Raw genomic sequence first — 12,755 nt, 5'->3', positions numbered from 1 at the left:
AAGATTTATCTGCTATGGCATTATTTACATTAAAAAAATTTTTTAAATTTTTTATTTTATTTTATTTTATTTTATTTATTTTTTTATATGGCAGGTTCTTTTTATTTTTATTAGTTCAACATTTTTATTAATATTTACTTTCAATATCTACATTCTCCTCAAATTCAATTCCAAACCACAAAATCTAAAAATATTTCTTTTTTTTTTTTTGGTTGTAGTCTTTTTTTTATAACATCTTTATTGGAGTATAATTGCTCTACAATGGTGTGTTAGTTTCTGCTTTATAACAAAGTGAATCAGTTATACATATACATATGTTCCCATATCTCTTCCCTCTTGCATCTCCCTCCCTCGCACCCTCCCTATCCCACCCCTCTAGGTGGTCACAAAGCACCGAGCTGATCTCCCTGTGCTATGCGGTTGCTACCACTAGCTATCTATTTTACGTTTGGTAGTGTATATATGTCCATGCCACTCTCTCACTTTGTCCCAGCTTACCCTTCCCCCTCCCCATATCCTCAAGTCCATTCTCTAGTAGGTCTGTGTCTTTATTCCCGTCTTGCCACTAGGTTCTTCATGACCTTTTTTTTTTTAGATTCCATATATATGTGTTAGCATATGGTATTTGTTTTTCTCTTTCTGACTTACTTCACTCTGTATGACAGACTCTAGGTCCATCCACCTCACTACAAATAACTCAATTTCATTTCTTTTTATGGCTGAGTAATATTCCATTGTATATATGTGCCACATCTTATCCATTCATCCGATGATGGACACTTAGGTTGCTTCCATATCCTGGCTATTGTAAATAGAGCTGCAATGAACATTTTGGTACATGACTCTTTTTGAATTATGGTTTTCTCAGGGTATATGCCCAGTAGTGGGATTGCTGGATCATGTGGTAATTCTATTTTTAGTTTGTTAAGGAACCTCCATACTGTTCTCCATAGTGGCTGTATCAATTTAAATTCCCACCAACAGTGCAAGAGTGTTCCCTTTTCTCCACACGCTCTCCAGCATTTGTTGTTTGTAGATTTTCTGATGATGCCTATTCTAACTGGTGTGAGCTGATACCTCATTGTAGTTTTGATTTGCATTTCTCTAATAATTAGTGATGTTGAGCAGCTTTACATGTGCTTCTTGGCCATCTGTATGTCTTCTTTGGAGAAATGTCTGTTTAGGGCTTCTGCCCATTTTTGGATTGGGTTGTTTGTTTCTTTAATATTGAGCTGAATGAGCTGTTTATATATTTTGGAGATTAATCCTTTGTCCGTTGATTCGTTTGCAAATATTTTCTCCCATTCTGAGGGTTGTCTTTTCGTCTTGTTTATGGTTTCCTTTGCTGTGCAAAAGCTTTGAAGTTTCATTAGGTCCCATTTGTTTATTTTTGTTTTTATTTCCATTACTCTAGGAGGTGGATCAAAAAAGATCTTGCTGTGATTTATGTCAAAAGAGTGTTCTTCCTATGGTTTCCTCTAAGAGTTTGATAGTGTCCGGTGTTACATTTAGGTCTCGAATCCATTTTGAGTTTATTTTTGTGTATGGTGTTAGGGAGTGTTCTAATTTCATTCTTTTACATGTAGCTGTCCAGTTTTCCCAGCACCACTTATTGAAGAGACTGTCTTTTCTCCATTGTATATCTTTGCCTCCTTTGTCATAGATTAGTTGACCATAGGTGCGTGGGTTTATCTCTGGGCTTTCTATCTTGTTCCATTGATCTATGTTTCTGTTTTTGTGCCAGTACCATATTGTCTTGATCACTGTAGCTTTGTAGTATAGTCTGAAGTCAGGGAGTCTGATTCCTCCAGCTCCGTTTTTTTCCTTCAAGACTGCTTTGGCTATTTGGGGTCTTTTGTGTCTCCATACAAATTTTAAGATGATTTGTTCTAGTTCCGTAAAAAATGCCATTGGTAATTAGATAGGGATTGCATTGAATCTGTAGATTGCTTTGGTTAGTATAGTCATTTTCACAATATTGATTCTTCCAATCCAAGAACATGGTATATCTCTCCATCTGTTGGTATCATCTTTAATTTCTTTCATCAGTGTCTTATAGTTTTCTGCAGACAGGTCTTTTGTCTCCCTACGTAGGTTTATTCCTAGGTATTTTATTCTTCTTGTTGCAATGGTAAATGGGAGTGCTTCCATAATTTCTCTTTCAGATTTTTCATCATTAGTGTATAGGAATGCAAGAGATTTCTGTGCATTAATTTTGTATCCTGCAACTTTACCAAATTCATTGATTAGCTCTAATAGTTTTCTGGTGACATTTTTAGGATTCTCTATGTATAGTATCATGTCATCTGCAAACAGTGACAGTTTTACTTCTTTTTTTCCAATTTGTATTCCTTTTATTTCTTTTTCTTCTCTGATTGCCGTGGCTAGGACTTCCAGAACTATGTTGAATAATAGTGGAGAGAGTGGGCATCCTTGTCTTGTTCTTGATCTTAGAGGAAATGCTTTCAGTTTTTCACCATTGAGAATGATGTTTGCTGTGGGTTTGTCATATATGGCCTTTATTATGTTGAGGTAGGTTCCCTCTATGCCCACTTTCTGGGGAGTTTTTATCATAAATCGGTGTTGAATTTTGTCAAAAGCTTTTTCTGCATCTACTGAGATGATCATATGGTTTTTCTTCTTCAGTTTGTTAATATGGTGTACCACATTGATTGATTTGCGTATATTGAAGAATCCTTGCATCCCTGGGATAAATCTCACTTGATCATGGTGTATGATCCTTTTAATGTGTTGTTGGATTCCTTTTGCTAGTATTTTGTTGCAGATTTTTGCATCTATATTCATCAGTGATCTTGGTCTGTAATTTTCTTTTTTTGTAGTATCTTTGTCTGGTTTTGGTTTCAGGGTGATGGTGGCCTCATAGAATGAGTTTAGGAGTGTTCCTTCCTCTGCAAATTTTTGGAAGAGTTTGAGAAGGATGGGTGTTAGCCCCTCTCTAAATGTTTGATAGAATTCACCTGTGAAGCCATCTGGTCCTGGACTTTTGTTTGTTGGAAGATTTTTAACCACAGTTTCAATTTCATTACTTGTGATTGGTCTGTTCATATTTTCTGTTTCTTCCTGGTTCAGTCTTGGAAGGTTATACCTTTCTAAGAATTTGTCCATTTCTTCCAGGTTGTCCATTTTCTTGGCATAGAGTTGCTTGTAGTAGTCTCTTAGGATGCTTTGTATTTCTGCGGTGTCTGTTGTAACTTCTCCTTTTTCATTTCTAATTTTATTGATTTGAGTCCTCTCCCTCTTTTTCTTGATGAGTCTGGCTAATGGTTTATGAATTTTGTTTATCTTTTCAAAGAACCAGCTTTTAGTTTTATTGATCTTTGATATTGTTTTCTTTGTTTCTATTTCATTTATTTCGGCTCTGGTCTTTATGATTTCTTTCCTTCTGCTAACTTTGGGTTTTGTTTGTTCTTCTTTCTCTAGTTCCTTTAAGTGTAAGGTTAGATTGTTTACTTGAGATGTTTCTTGTTTCTTGAGGTAGGCTTGTATAGCTATAAAGTTCCCTCTTAGAACTGCTTTTGCTGCATCCCATAGGTTTTGGATCGTCGTGTTTTCATTGTCATTTGTCTCTAGGTATTTTTTGATTTCCTCTTTGATTTCTTCAGTGATCTCTTGGTTATTTAGTAACGTATTGTTTAGCCTCCATGTGTTTGTGTTTTTTACGTTTTCTTCTCTGTAATTCATTTCTAATCTCATAGCGTTGTGGTCAGAAAAGATGTTTGATACGATTTCAATTTTCTTAAATTTACTGAGGCTTGATTTGTGACCCAAGATGTGATCTAGCCTGGAGAATGTTCCGTGCGCACTTGAGAAGAAAGTGTAATCTGCTGTTTTTGGATGGAACGTCCTATAAATATCAATTAAATCTATCTGGTCTATTGTGTCATTTATAGCTTCTGTTTCCTTATTTATTTTCATTTTGGATGATCTGTCCATTGGTGTAAGTGAGGTGTTGAAGTCCCCCACTATTATTGTGTTACTGTCGATTTCCTCTTTTATAGCTGTTAGCAGTTGCCTTATGTATTTAGGTGCTCCTATGTTGGGTGCGTATATATTTATAATTGTTATATCTTCTTCTTGGATTGATCCCTTGATCATTATGTAGTGTCCTTCCTTGTCTCTTGTAACATTCTTTATTTTAAAGTCTATTTTATCTGATATGAGTATTGCTACTCCAGCTTTCTTTTGATTTCCATTTGCATGGAATATCTTTTTCCATCCCCTCACTTTCAGTCTGTATGTGTCCCTAGGTCTGAAGTGGGTCTCTTGTAGACAGCATATATATGGGTCTTGTTTTTGTATCCATTCAGCAAGCCTGTGTCTTTTGGTTGGAGCATTTAATCCATTCACATTTAAGGTAATTATCGATATGTATGTTCCTATGACCAATTTCTTATTGTTTTGGGTTTGTTTTTGTAGGTCCTTTTCTTCTCTTGTGTTTCCCACTTAGAGAAGTTCATTTGTTGTAGAGCTGGTTTGGTGGTGCTGAATTCTCTTAGCTTTTTCTTGTCTGTAAAGCTTTTGATTTCTCCATCGAATCTGAATGAGATCCTTGCTGGGTAGGGTAATCTTGGTTGTAGGTTCTTCCCTTTCATCACTTTAAGTATGTCATGCCACTCCCTTCTGGCTTGTAGAGTTTCTCCTGAGAAATCAGCTGTTAACCTTATGGGAGTTTCCTTGTATGTTATTTGCCGTTTTTCCCTTGCTGCTTTCAATAATTTTTCTTTGTCTTTAATTTTGCCAATTTGATTACTATGTATCTCGGCGTGTTTCTCCTTGGGTTTATCCTGTATGGGACTTGCTGTGCTTCCTGGACTTGGGTGGCTATTTCCTTTCCCATGTTAGGGAAGTTTTCGACTATAATCGCTTCAAATATTTTCTCTGGTGCTTTCTCTCTCTCTTCTCCTTCTGGGACCCCTATAATGTGAATGTTGTTGCATTTAATGTTTTCCCAGAGGTCTCTTAGGCTGTCTTCATTTCTTTTCATTCTTTTTTCTTTATTCTGTTCTGCAGCAGTGAATTCCACCATTCTGTCTTCCAGGTCACTTATTCGTTCTTCTGCCTCAGTTATTCTGCTATTGATTCCTTCTAGTGTAGTTTTCATTTCAGTTATTGTATTGTTCATCTCTGTTTGTTTGTTCTTTAATTTTTCTAGGTCTTTGTTAAACATTTCTTGCATATTCTTGATCTTTGCCTCCATTGTTTTTCTGAGGTTCTGGATCATCTTCACTATCATTATTCTGAATTCTTTTTCTGGAAGGTTGCCTATCTCCACTTCATTTAGTTGTTTTTCTGGGATTTTATCTTGTTTCTTCATCTGGTACATAGCCCTCTGCCTTTTCATCTTGTCTATCTTTCTGTGAATGTGGTTTTTGTTCCAGAGGCTGCAGGATTGTAGTTGTTCTTGCTTCTCTGGCATTATTTAAAATAGTTAAAGTTGGAAATAATCTGAAAGATTATTTAAATATATAATGAAATACTATGCAACCACAATACAGTGTGCTAAAGAAGAAAATATGGTGGCATGAAAAATGTTGATGATACAGCATATAAGAAAATAGTAGGTCAGAAACCAGTATACATGGTGTGTCAATCATGTGGCAAAAGGTGCATGTATAGATATATACAGTTAAAAAATTGCTGGAAGGATGTATGCCAAAATATTTACAACAGTTATCCTCAGTGGTAGGAATTTGTGCTCTTATGTATTTTCTAAAGTTTCTACAATGAACATTATTATTTCCTTCATAGTTTCATATTATTTCAAATGTCATGTTGTTAGTATAGTGTATCATCCAAGAAAAGGGAGATGATGAAGAGAAGGTGAAAGAGGAAATCAGGGTCAGAATTTATTATTGATGAAGTTAATATGATTTCTCCTTCAGCTCCCAAAGAGAAGACCAACCTTCACAAAAGTCACCCTAGTTTTCCCAAGCCACTTCTTGCCTCATTGCTGATACTTCTGCTACTATTGGCAATCTCATTTTTGATCGCTTTTATCTGTAAGTATCCAGCTGAATCTATAAGGAATGTCTGCCTTACATGAAGAGATGGCATCCAATAAACCAAAACAATGGGTTTTTTCAGAAATCTGGAAAAGAAGTCATCTCTGGGGGAAGACATAATTAGTGGGACTCCACTGGGAATTTTGTTCTTTATTTGAATTTAGTTACTCTTCTATAGAAATAATGGCATTCACTCCCTTTAGAGAAATTGAAGAGTATATATGTATACATGTTTCTGTGTTGTAGAGTGAAATCTATAGGGCACCATTTGTACACTAGACAGTTGTGTAAGTGAGGTCAAATCTATAGTTCCTTAGTAGTGTTTATAAGGCTATTACTTTTTGAGTGCACAGACACATAGTTTGGGATGAGCAGGTGGACAAGAAGGAAATGGGAAGAAATCTCCCAGGAAAAAATTTTAATTAAAATTTCACCTTTATTATTTCTGTCCTTCTCAAGACTGCATGAGATCTTAAAGTCAATTTGGCAGATAGGTGGATTTCTGCCTATCTTTGGCTTTAAGAATTTATCAAATTTTTAAAAATCATAAAACTAGTATATATTTGGGTAGATATTTTATTCATTCATTTGGTCATTCAATAAGCTACGATGGCCATCTACTCTATGTCAGGCACTGTGCCAGACAGCATCAACAGAGTCATAGCCCTTGGTCTCAAGAAGTTCGGAGAATGATGGTAACTGGTTGAATGAACCAGTGGTTATAACAGCGTATGGTAAATGTTCTGCAGGTTAGAAGCACAGGACGCTGAGACAGGCTTCCTGGAGGAGGTGACAGCTACACCTGTGTGGACCAAGAATGACAGAGATGTGAGAGAGCTTGGAAACATTTGGGGAAATGTGTATAAATGACTGTGACATATAGTGCTAAGTGAACTGTAAGAAATGAAGTTGCAGGTGGGAGAAACAAGCAGAGGTCACATCATGAAGAGTGTTGTATATAATGCTAAAGAGTGTGGATTTTTCCCCCTGAAGGTTATTGTATCCATTATCTTCTGCTGCTTAATAAACCAATCTAAAGCTTAGTGGATTAAAACAACAACTATTTTTAGCTCATGATTCTGTGGTTTGGCAATTTGGACTGGGCTCAGCTGGGAGATTCTGTTGGTCCTGGCTAAAGCCAGTTGTGCATATGCAGTCAAGTTCCAGTTACAGGCAACCCGGTTTCTGAGGAAGAGGATGTAAGCTGGAACGACATGGACAAATTGGTCCCACTTCTTTCGTAATTCATCGGGCTAGCCCGAGCTTGTTCAGATGGGAACGTGTAGGCTTGTAGAGTGAAAGCGATAGTGAGCAAAGCCTCCTGAAGCCTTAGTTTGGAAGTAACCAGAGTTGCGTCTGCACATTCTGTTGGCCAAAGGAAGTCTTAAAGCCAGCCCAGATTCAAGTGGTGGAGAAATAGACCCCACTTGTTGATTGGAAAAGTTAATAAGTTATATTGCAAAGGGGTATGGATACAGGGAGAGTTGAAAATTGTGGCCATTTTTGGAATGTGTCACAGTCAGGGAGAGCCATTGAAAAATTTTAACCAGGGAAGTGATCATAACTAAATTTGATTTATAGAAATATGCTTTTGGTGTAGATGTGTAAAATGGATATATGAGGACAGAACTGGAAGTAAAGAGAATAGTTGGAAAGCCAATTCATTATGCAATTGAGAAATAGTGAGAACCTGATCTAAGGCTAGGGGTAGTGAAGGAGAAAGGGGGTAGCTTTGAATGATAATGAGGCGGTATAATCAAGGAGGTTGAGGCTTGATGAATATTTAGATCTGGGAAATAAAGGACCAAGAGAAGTAAAGTGTGGCTCCAATATTCCTACTTGGTGAACTCAGAAATCACGAAGTTATTCAAAGAGGTAGACAATAAATGATGAGTAGAAGGTTTGAGATGGAAGATGGTGATTTAAGTTTTGGGCATGTTAAATGTTGTATGACTCTTGGAACCTCAAATGGACATGTCTAGTGGGAGACATATTTGTCTGGATTTTAGGAGACAGGTCTGAGCTTTGGAAGTCATTTACATTTAGGTACCAGTTGAAACCATGAGGACACATGATATCAGTCAAGGAGAAGATTTAGTATAGGAAAGAAGGGTAAGGATGGAACTCTAGGGAATGTCACATTTTAAAAGAAATGGATAGGGAATTCCCTGGTGGTCCAGTGGTTAGGACTCTGTGCTTTCACTGCCGAGGGTGCAGGTTCAATCCCTGGTGGGAGGACTAAGATCCCTCAAGCTGGGCAGCCATAAATAAATAAACAAATAAATAAATAAGAAAGATGGATTGAGAAAGAGGATCTTACAAAGGAGTATAAGAAGCAACAGCAGGGCTTCCCTGGTGGCGCAGTGGTTGAGAGTCTGCCTGCCAATGCAGGGGACACGGGTTCGAGCCCTGGTCTGGGAGGATCCCACCTGCCACGGAGCGGCTGCGCCCGTGAGCCACAACTACTGAGCCTGCGCGTCTGGAGCCTGTGCTCCGCGATAAGAGAGGCCGCGATAGTGAGAGGCCCGCGCACCGCGATGAAGAGTGGCTCCCGCTTGCCACAACTGGAGAAAGCCCTCGCACAGAAACGAAGACCCAACACAGTCATAAATAAATAAATAAATAAATAAATAAATTAATTAATTAAAAAAAAAAAAAAAAGAAGCAACAGCAGGAAAGCTGAGGCAAACACAGGAAAGAGTAGTGTCCCAACAGTTAAGGGGGAAGAGAACTAGGGTCAAGTATGGCAGGAAGTCAAAGGGGAAGAAAATTAAGAAGTGGCCCTAGGAAATTACTGATAACCCATTGCAAGGGTGATTTTCATGGAGTGGTGGAAGCAGAATCCAGCATGCAGTGGTTAAAGAACTAAATAGAGGTAAGGAGGAGAGAAAGAGAGAAAATTTACTTTTTAGAGGGAGAGGTAGGTTAGTCTTGAGCTGTGAGAGACTTGAGTGTGTTGTCCTGCTGAGGAATAAGAGCCAGGTGGGATGGATAAAGTAAAGGAAAGAAGATGAAGAGGATAATGTCTTCCTCTCCAGATCATTGTTGGAGTTGTTTTGATTCCCAATTCTACAAGTAACCCAGAACTCATCAGAATTAGCTAAATTTCTCCCCGAAGACTCATGCTGTGTACATCCTCAGGTAGAAGTGTTTAATCATTTTCTCTCCATTCCTTGTCCTTCAAGGATTAGCCTTTGCATGCATTTAGTGTGGATATTTGAAGGAGAATATGGACAAATCCCTTTAGACCCGTTATAATGGAAGCGTCATGTCCTCTTTCAACTACTGATTTTTTCAGCTATTCCTGCAGAAATCTGTAGTTTCAAAATCAGTGGGATTAGGATTACATTGAATGTGGGGTGATGGGAAATCTTTTCCACAGTCAGGATTCTATTAAAGTAATTGGGCAATTGTAGGTTTTGTTCCTATAAAGAATGTAAGTAACATTAAGGAGTGACGTTATAACGCTACCAGGAAAATGAATGGTCTTATTCTCTTTTTCAGTTTTTTTCCAAAAATGTTCTTATATTCCTAAAGAAAAAAAGACTACAAAAGAAGTCCCTCACACAGTATTGGAATGTATGAAAGAAAATTCGACCACAGAAGGTAAGAATTAAATGTGCCTATAATTCAGTTGTTGTCTCTACTGTGTGCCAGATCTATATTTCCAATAAGGTTCACAGGCAGGTCATACTAAGAAGTTGAGTCTTATGATCATTTTAAACTTTAAGTATACAAATATTTAGGACCTAAAATTCTTTTATACATATCTTTAGTATATCTGTGTAAGGAAATAGTTTTAATTGTGAAAAAGATTACATTGCTTTTGGGTTTCTTCAGCCTTTGCTTCTTTCTGAGTTTTCTGTGCATACTTGCCCTTTTTGTTACATATCAGGTAAAACTCACTCGTTCAAGAAAAATTTAATTCATTTGTGTTTTAAGAAAACATATGTGCATAAAACATTTCTGGGAGAATGCATAAAATACACTTAAACAGGGTTTTACCTCTTCAGACTAGAGTTGAAGGTTTTGGAAGAGGAAGAAAGTTTTAGTTTTGTTTGATGAAGAGGATGTAAATTTTAATTATAGATGTGATTATTTAAATTAAAAATAGACTATTTTTAGAGAACAGTTTTATTTTTACAGCAAAACTGAGCAAATAATAGACTTCCCATATCACTCCCCTCCCCCGTGTACACAATTTTTCCAACATCTTACATTATTAGTATGGTACATTTATTGCAACTATTGAACCAATATTGATATATTATCATTAATTAAAGTTCATAGTTTGTTCAGATTTCCTTAGTTTTTTTCCTTAATGAACATTTTTTTTCTTAATGAGAAACTTTTTCTTAGTTTTTTCTTTCTTTTTTAAATTTTGATTCTTTTTAAAAAATTAATTAATTAATTTATTTTTGGCTGCATTGGGTCTTCATTGCCGCATGCGGGCTTTCTCTAGTTGCGGCGAGCGGGGGCTACTCTTCGTTGCTGTGCGTGGGCTTATTGTGGTGGCTTCTCTTATTGTGGAGCATGGGTTCTAGGCGCATGGGCTTCAGTAGTCGTGGCACGTGGGCTCAGTAGTTGTGGCTCACGGCCTCTAGAGCACAGGCTCAGTAGCTGTGGTGCATGGGCTTAGTTGCTCCATGGCATGTGGGATCTTCCCAGACCAGGGCTCGAACCCATGTCCCCTGCATTGGCAGGCGCCACCAGGGAAGACCCAAACTTGTTTTATAATAGCAATTTCTGGAAATTATTTTTATCTCAACTGACAAGTAACTCAGAAAAAAATCAGTTTATTTATTTATGTAATTAAACATTTTAAGTTGTATTTGACATACAACATTGTGTAAGTTCAAGGTGTGCAGATAATTGATTTTATGTTGTAATATAATTGCTATATTAGCATTAGCTAATATCTCTAACATGTCACATACTTACCATTTCTTTTAGTGTTGGGAACACTTAAAATCTACTCTCTTAGCAACTTTAATGTTCACAATATAGTTTTGTTGTCTATAATCACTGTACTGTGTATTAGATCACAGGACTTATTTACATACTAGTTGTAAGTATATACCCTTAAACAACATCTCTTCCATTCCCACACCTCCCAGCCCCTGGTAACCACCAATTTATCCTCTGTTTTTAAATTTTCATTTTTTAAAATATAGGAGATATCATGGAGTATTTGTCTTTCTCTGTCTGACTTATCTCACTTAGCATAATGTCCTCACGGCCCATCCATGTTGTTTCAAATGGCAGAATTTCCTTTTTTCTCATGGCTGAATAGTATTCCAGTACATATACCACATCTTCTTCACCTGTTCATCTGTTGATGGACACTTGGGTTGCTTCCATATCTTGGCTTTTGTAAATAATGCTTCAATGAACATAGGGGTGCATATATCTTTTCTACTTGGTGTTTTTATTTTCTTCGGATAAAGAACCAGAGTGGAATTGCTGGATCTTTTTGTTTTGTATTGATATATGCCCTAACTACTTATTGTGGACATAGATGATTTTATTACTTTTGTGTTTTAACCTTCCTACCAGCTTTAAAGTGGTTGATCTACTACTCATACTGTATATTTGCCTTTACCGATGAGATTTTTCCTTTTATAATTTTTATATTTCCGTCTGTGGTCTTTTCTGTTCACTTAGAGGAGTCTCTTTAATATTTTTTGTAAAGCTGATTTAGTGGCACTAAACTCTTTTAGCTCTTGCTTGTCTGTGAAACTCTTTATGTCTCTTTCAAATCTGAATGAGTGCCTTGCCAGGTAGAGTATTCTTGTAGTTTTTTCTCCTTTCATCACTTTAAATAATTGTGCAGCTCCTTTCTGACCTGCAGAGTTTCCTCTGAAAAGTCAGCTGCTAGTCTTATGGGAGTTCCCTTGTACATTACTAATTGCTTTTCCCTTGCTGATTTTACGATCTCTCTTTAACTCTTGCCATTTTAATTACAATGTGTCTCAGCGTGGACTACTTTGGGTTGATCTTGTTTGGGACTCTGTGCTTGTCTGTTTCCTTTTCCAGGTTAAGGAAATTTTCAGCTATCATGTCTTCAAATATATTCCCTGTCCCTTTCTCTCTCTCTTCTGGGATCCCAATAATGTGAGTGTTAGTATGTTTGATGTTGTCCCAGGAGTCTCTTAAACTGTCCTCATTAAAAAAATTCTTTTTTTCTGTTCAGCTTGGGTGATTTTCACTACTCTTCCTGTTGGCTGATCCATTCCTCTGTGTCATCTTATCTAATGTTGACTCCTTGTAGTGTATTTTTAATTTCAGTTATTGTATTCTTCAGCTGTGTTTTGTTATTCTTTATATTTTCCAGCTCTTTCTTAGATGTCCCACTGTGTTCATCTTTTCTTCTCCTGAGCTTGTTGGGCATCTTTATGATCATTACCTTGAACTGTTCAATGGGGAGATTGCTTATCTTTGCTTAGCTCTTTTTCTGGGGTTTTATTTATTTATTTTGTTCATTTGTTTGTTTTTTGTGTTTGTTTGTTTTGAAAATATTCCTCTGTTGCCTTATTTTGCCTGATTCTCTGTTCTTATTTCTATGTATTAGGTAGGTCAGTTACATTCCCTGATCTGGGAGAAGTGGCCTTATGTAGGAGATGTCCTATGTGGTCCAGGAGCACACTCCCTTTTGTTCACTAGAGCTATATGCTCTAGGGGTGTCCCTTGTGTGGGCTGTGTGGGCCTTTCTATTGTGGCAGGGCCAACTAC

The 12,755-nt window shown here is 37.0% G+C and overlaps 1 protein-coding gene across 5 annotated transcripts in view; it reads left to right on the top strand.

Annotated features, from left to right (window-relative positions):
• LOC309608779 (C-type lectin domain family 4 member A-like) overlaps positions 1-12,755 on the top strand; it is a 55,199-nt gene that overhangs the window by 21,629 nt on the left and 20,815 nt on the right. For 4 of the 5 annotated variants that reach the window (XR_014233089.1, XR_014233090.1, XM_082349271.1 and 1 more), the window contains exons 2-3: positions 5,904-6,020; positions 9,528-9,629. Coding sequence is in view for 3 of the 5 variants with exons in the window: in XM_082349271.1 (XP_082205397.1) it covers positions 5,904-6,020; positions 9,528-9,629 (219 nt within the window). In the remaining 2 variants the exon portion in view is untranslated. The remainder of the gene's footprint in view (positions 1-5,903; positions 6,021-9,527; positions 9,630-12,755) is intronic. The other variant, XM_082349272.1, reaches the window with a different exon arrangement.

Source organism: Balaenoptera borealis (genome assembly GCF_965194805.1).
Source record: "Balaenoptera borealis genome assembly, chromosome: 13".
Classification (NCBI taxonomy): Eukaryota; Metazoa; Chordata; class Mammalia; order Artiodactyla; family Balaenopteridae; genus Balaenoptera; species Balaenoptera borealis.
This window is presented reverse-complemented; position numbering and strand designations above follow the sequence as displayed.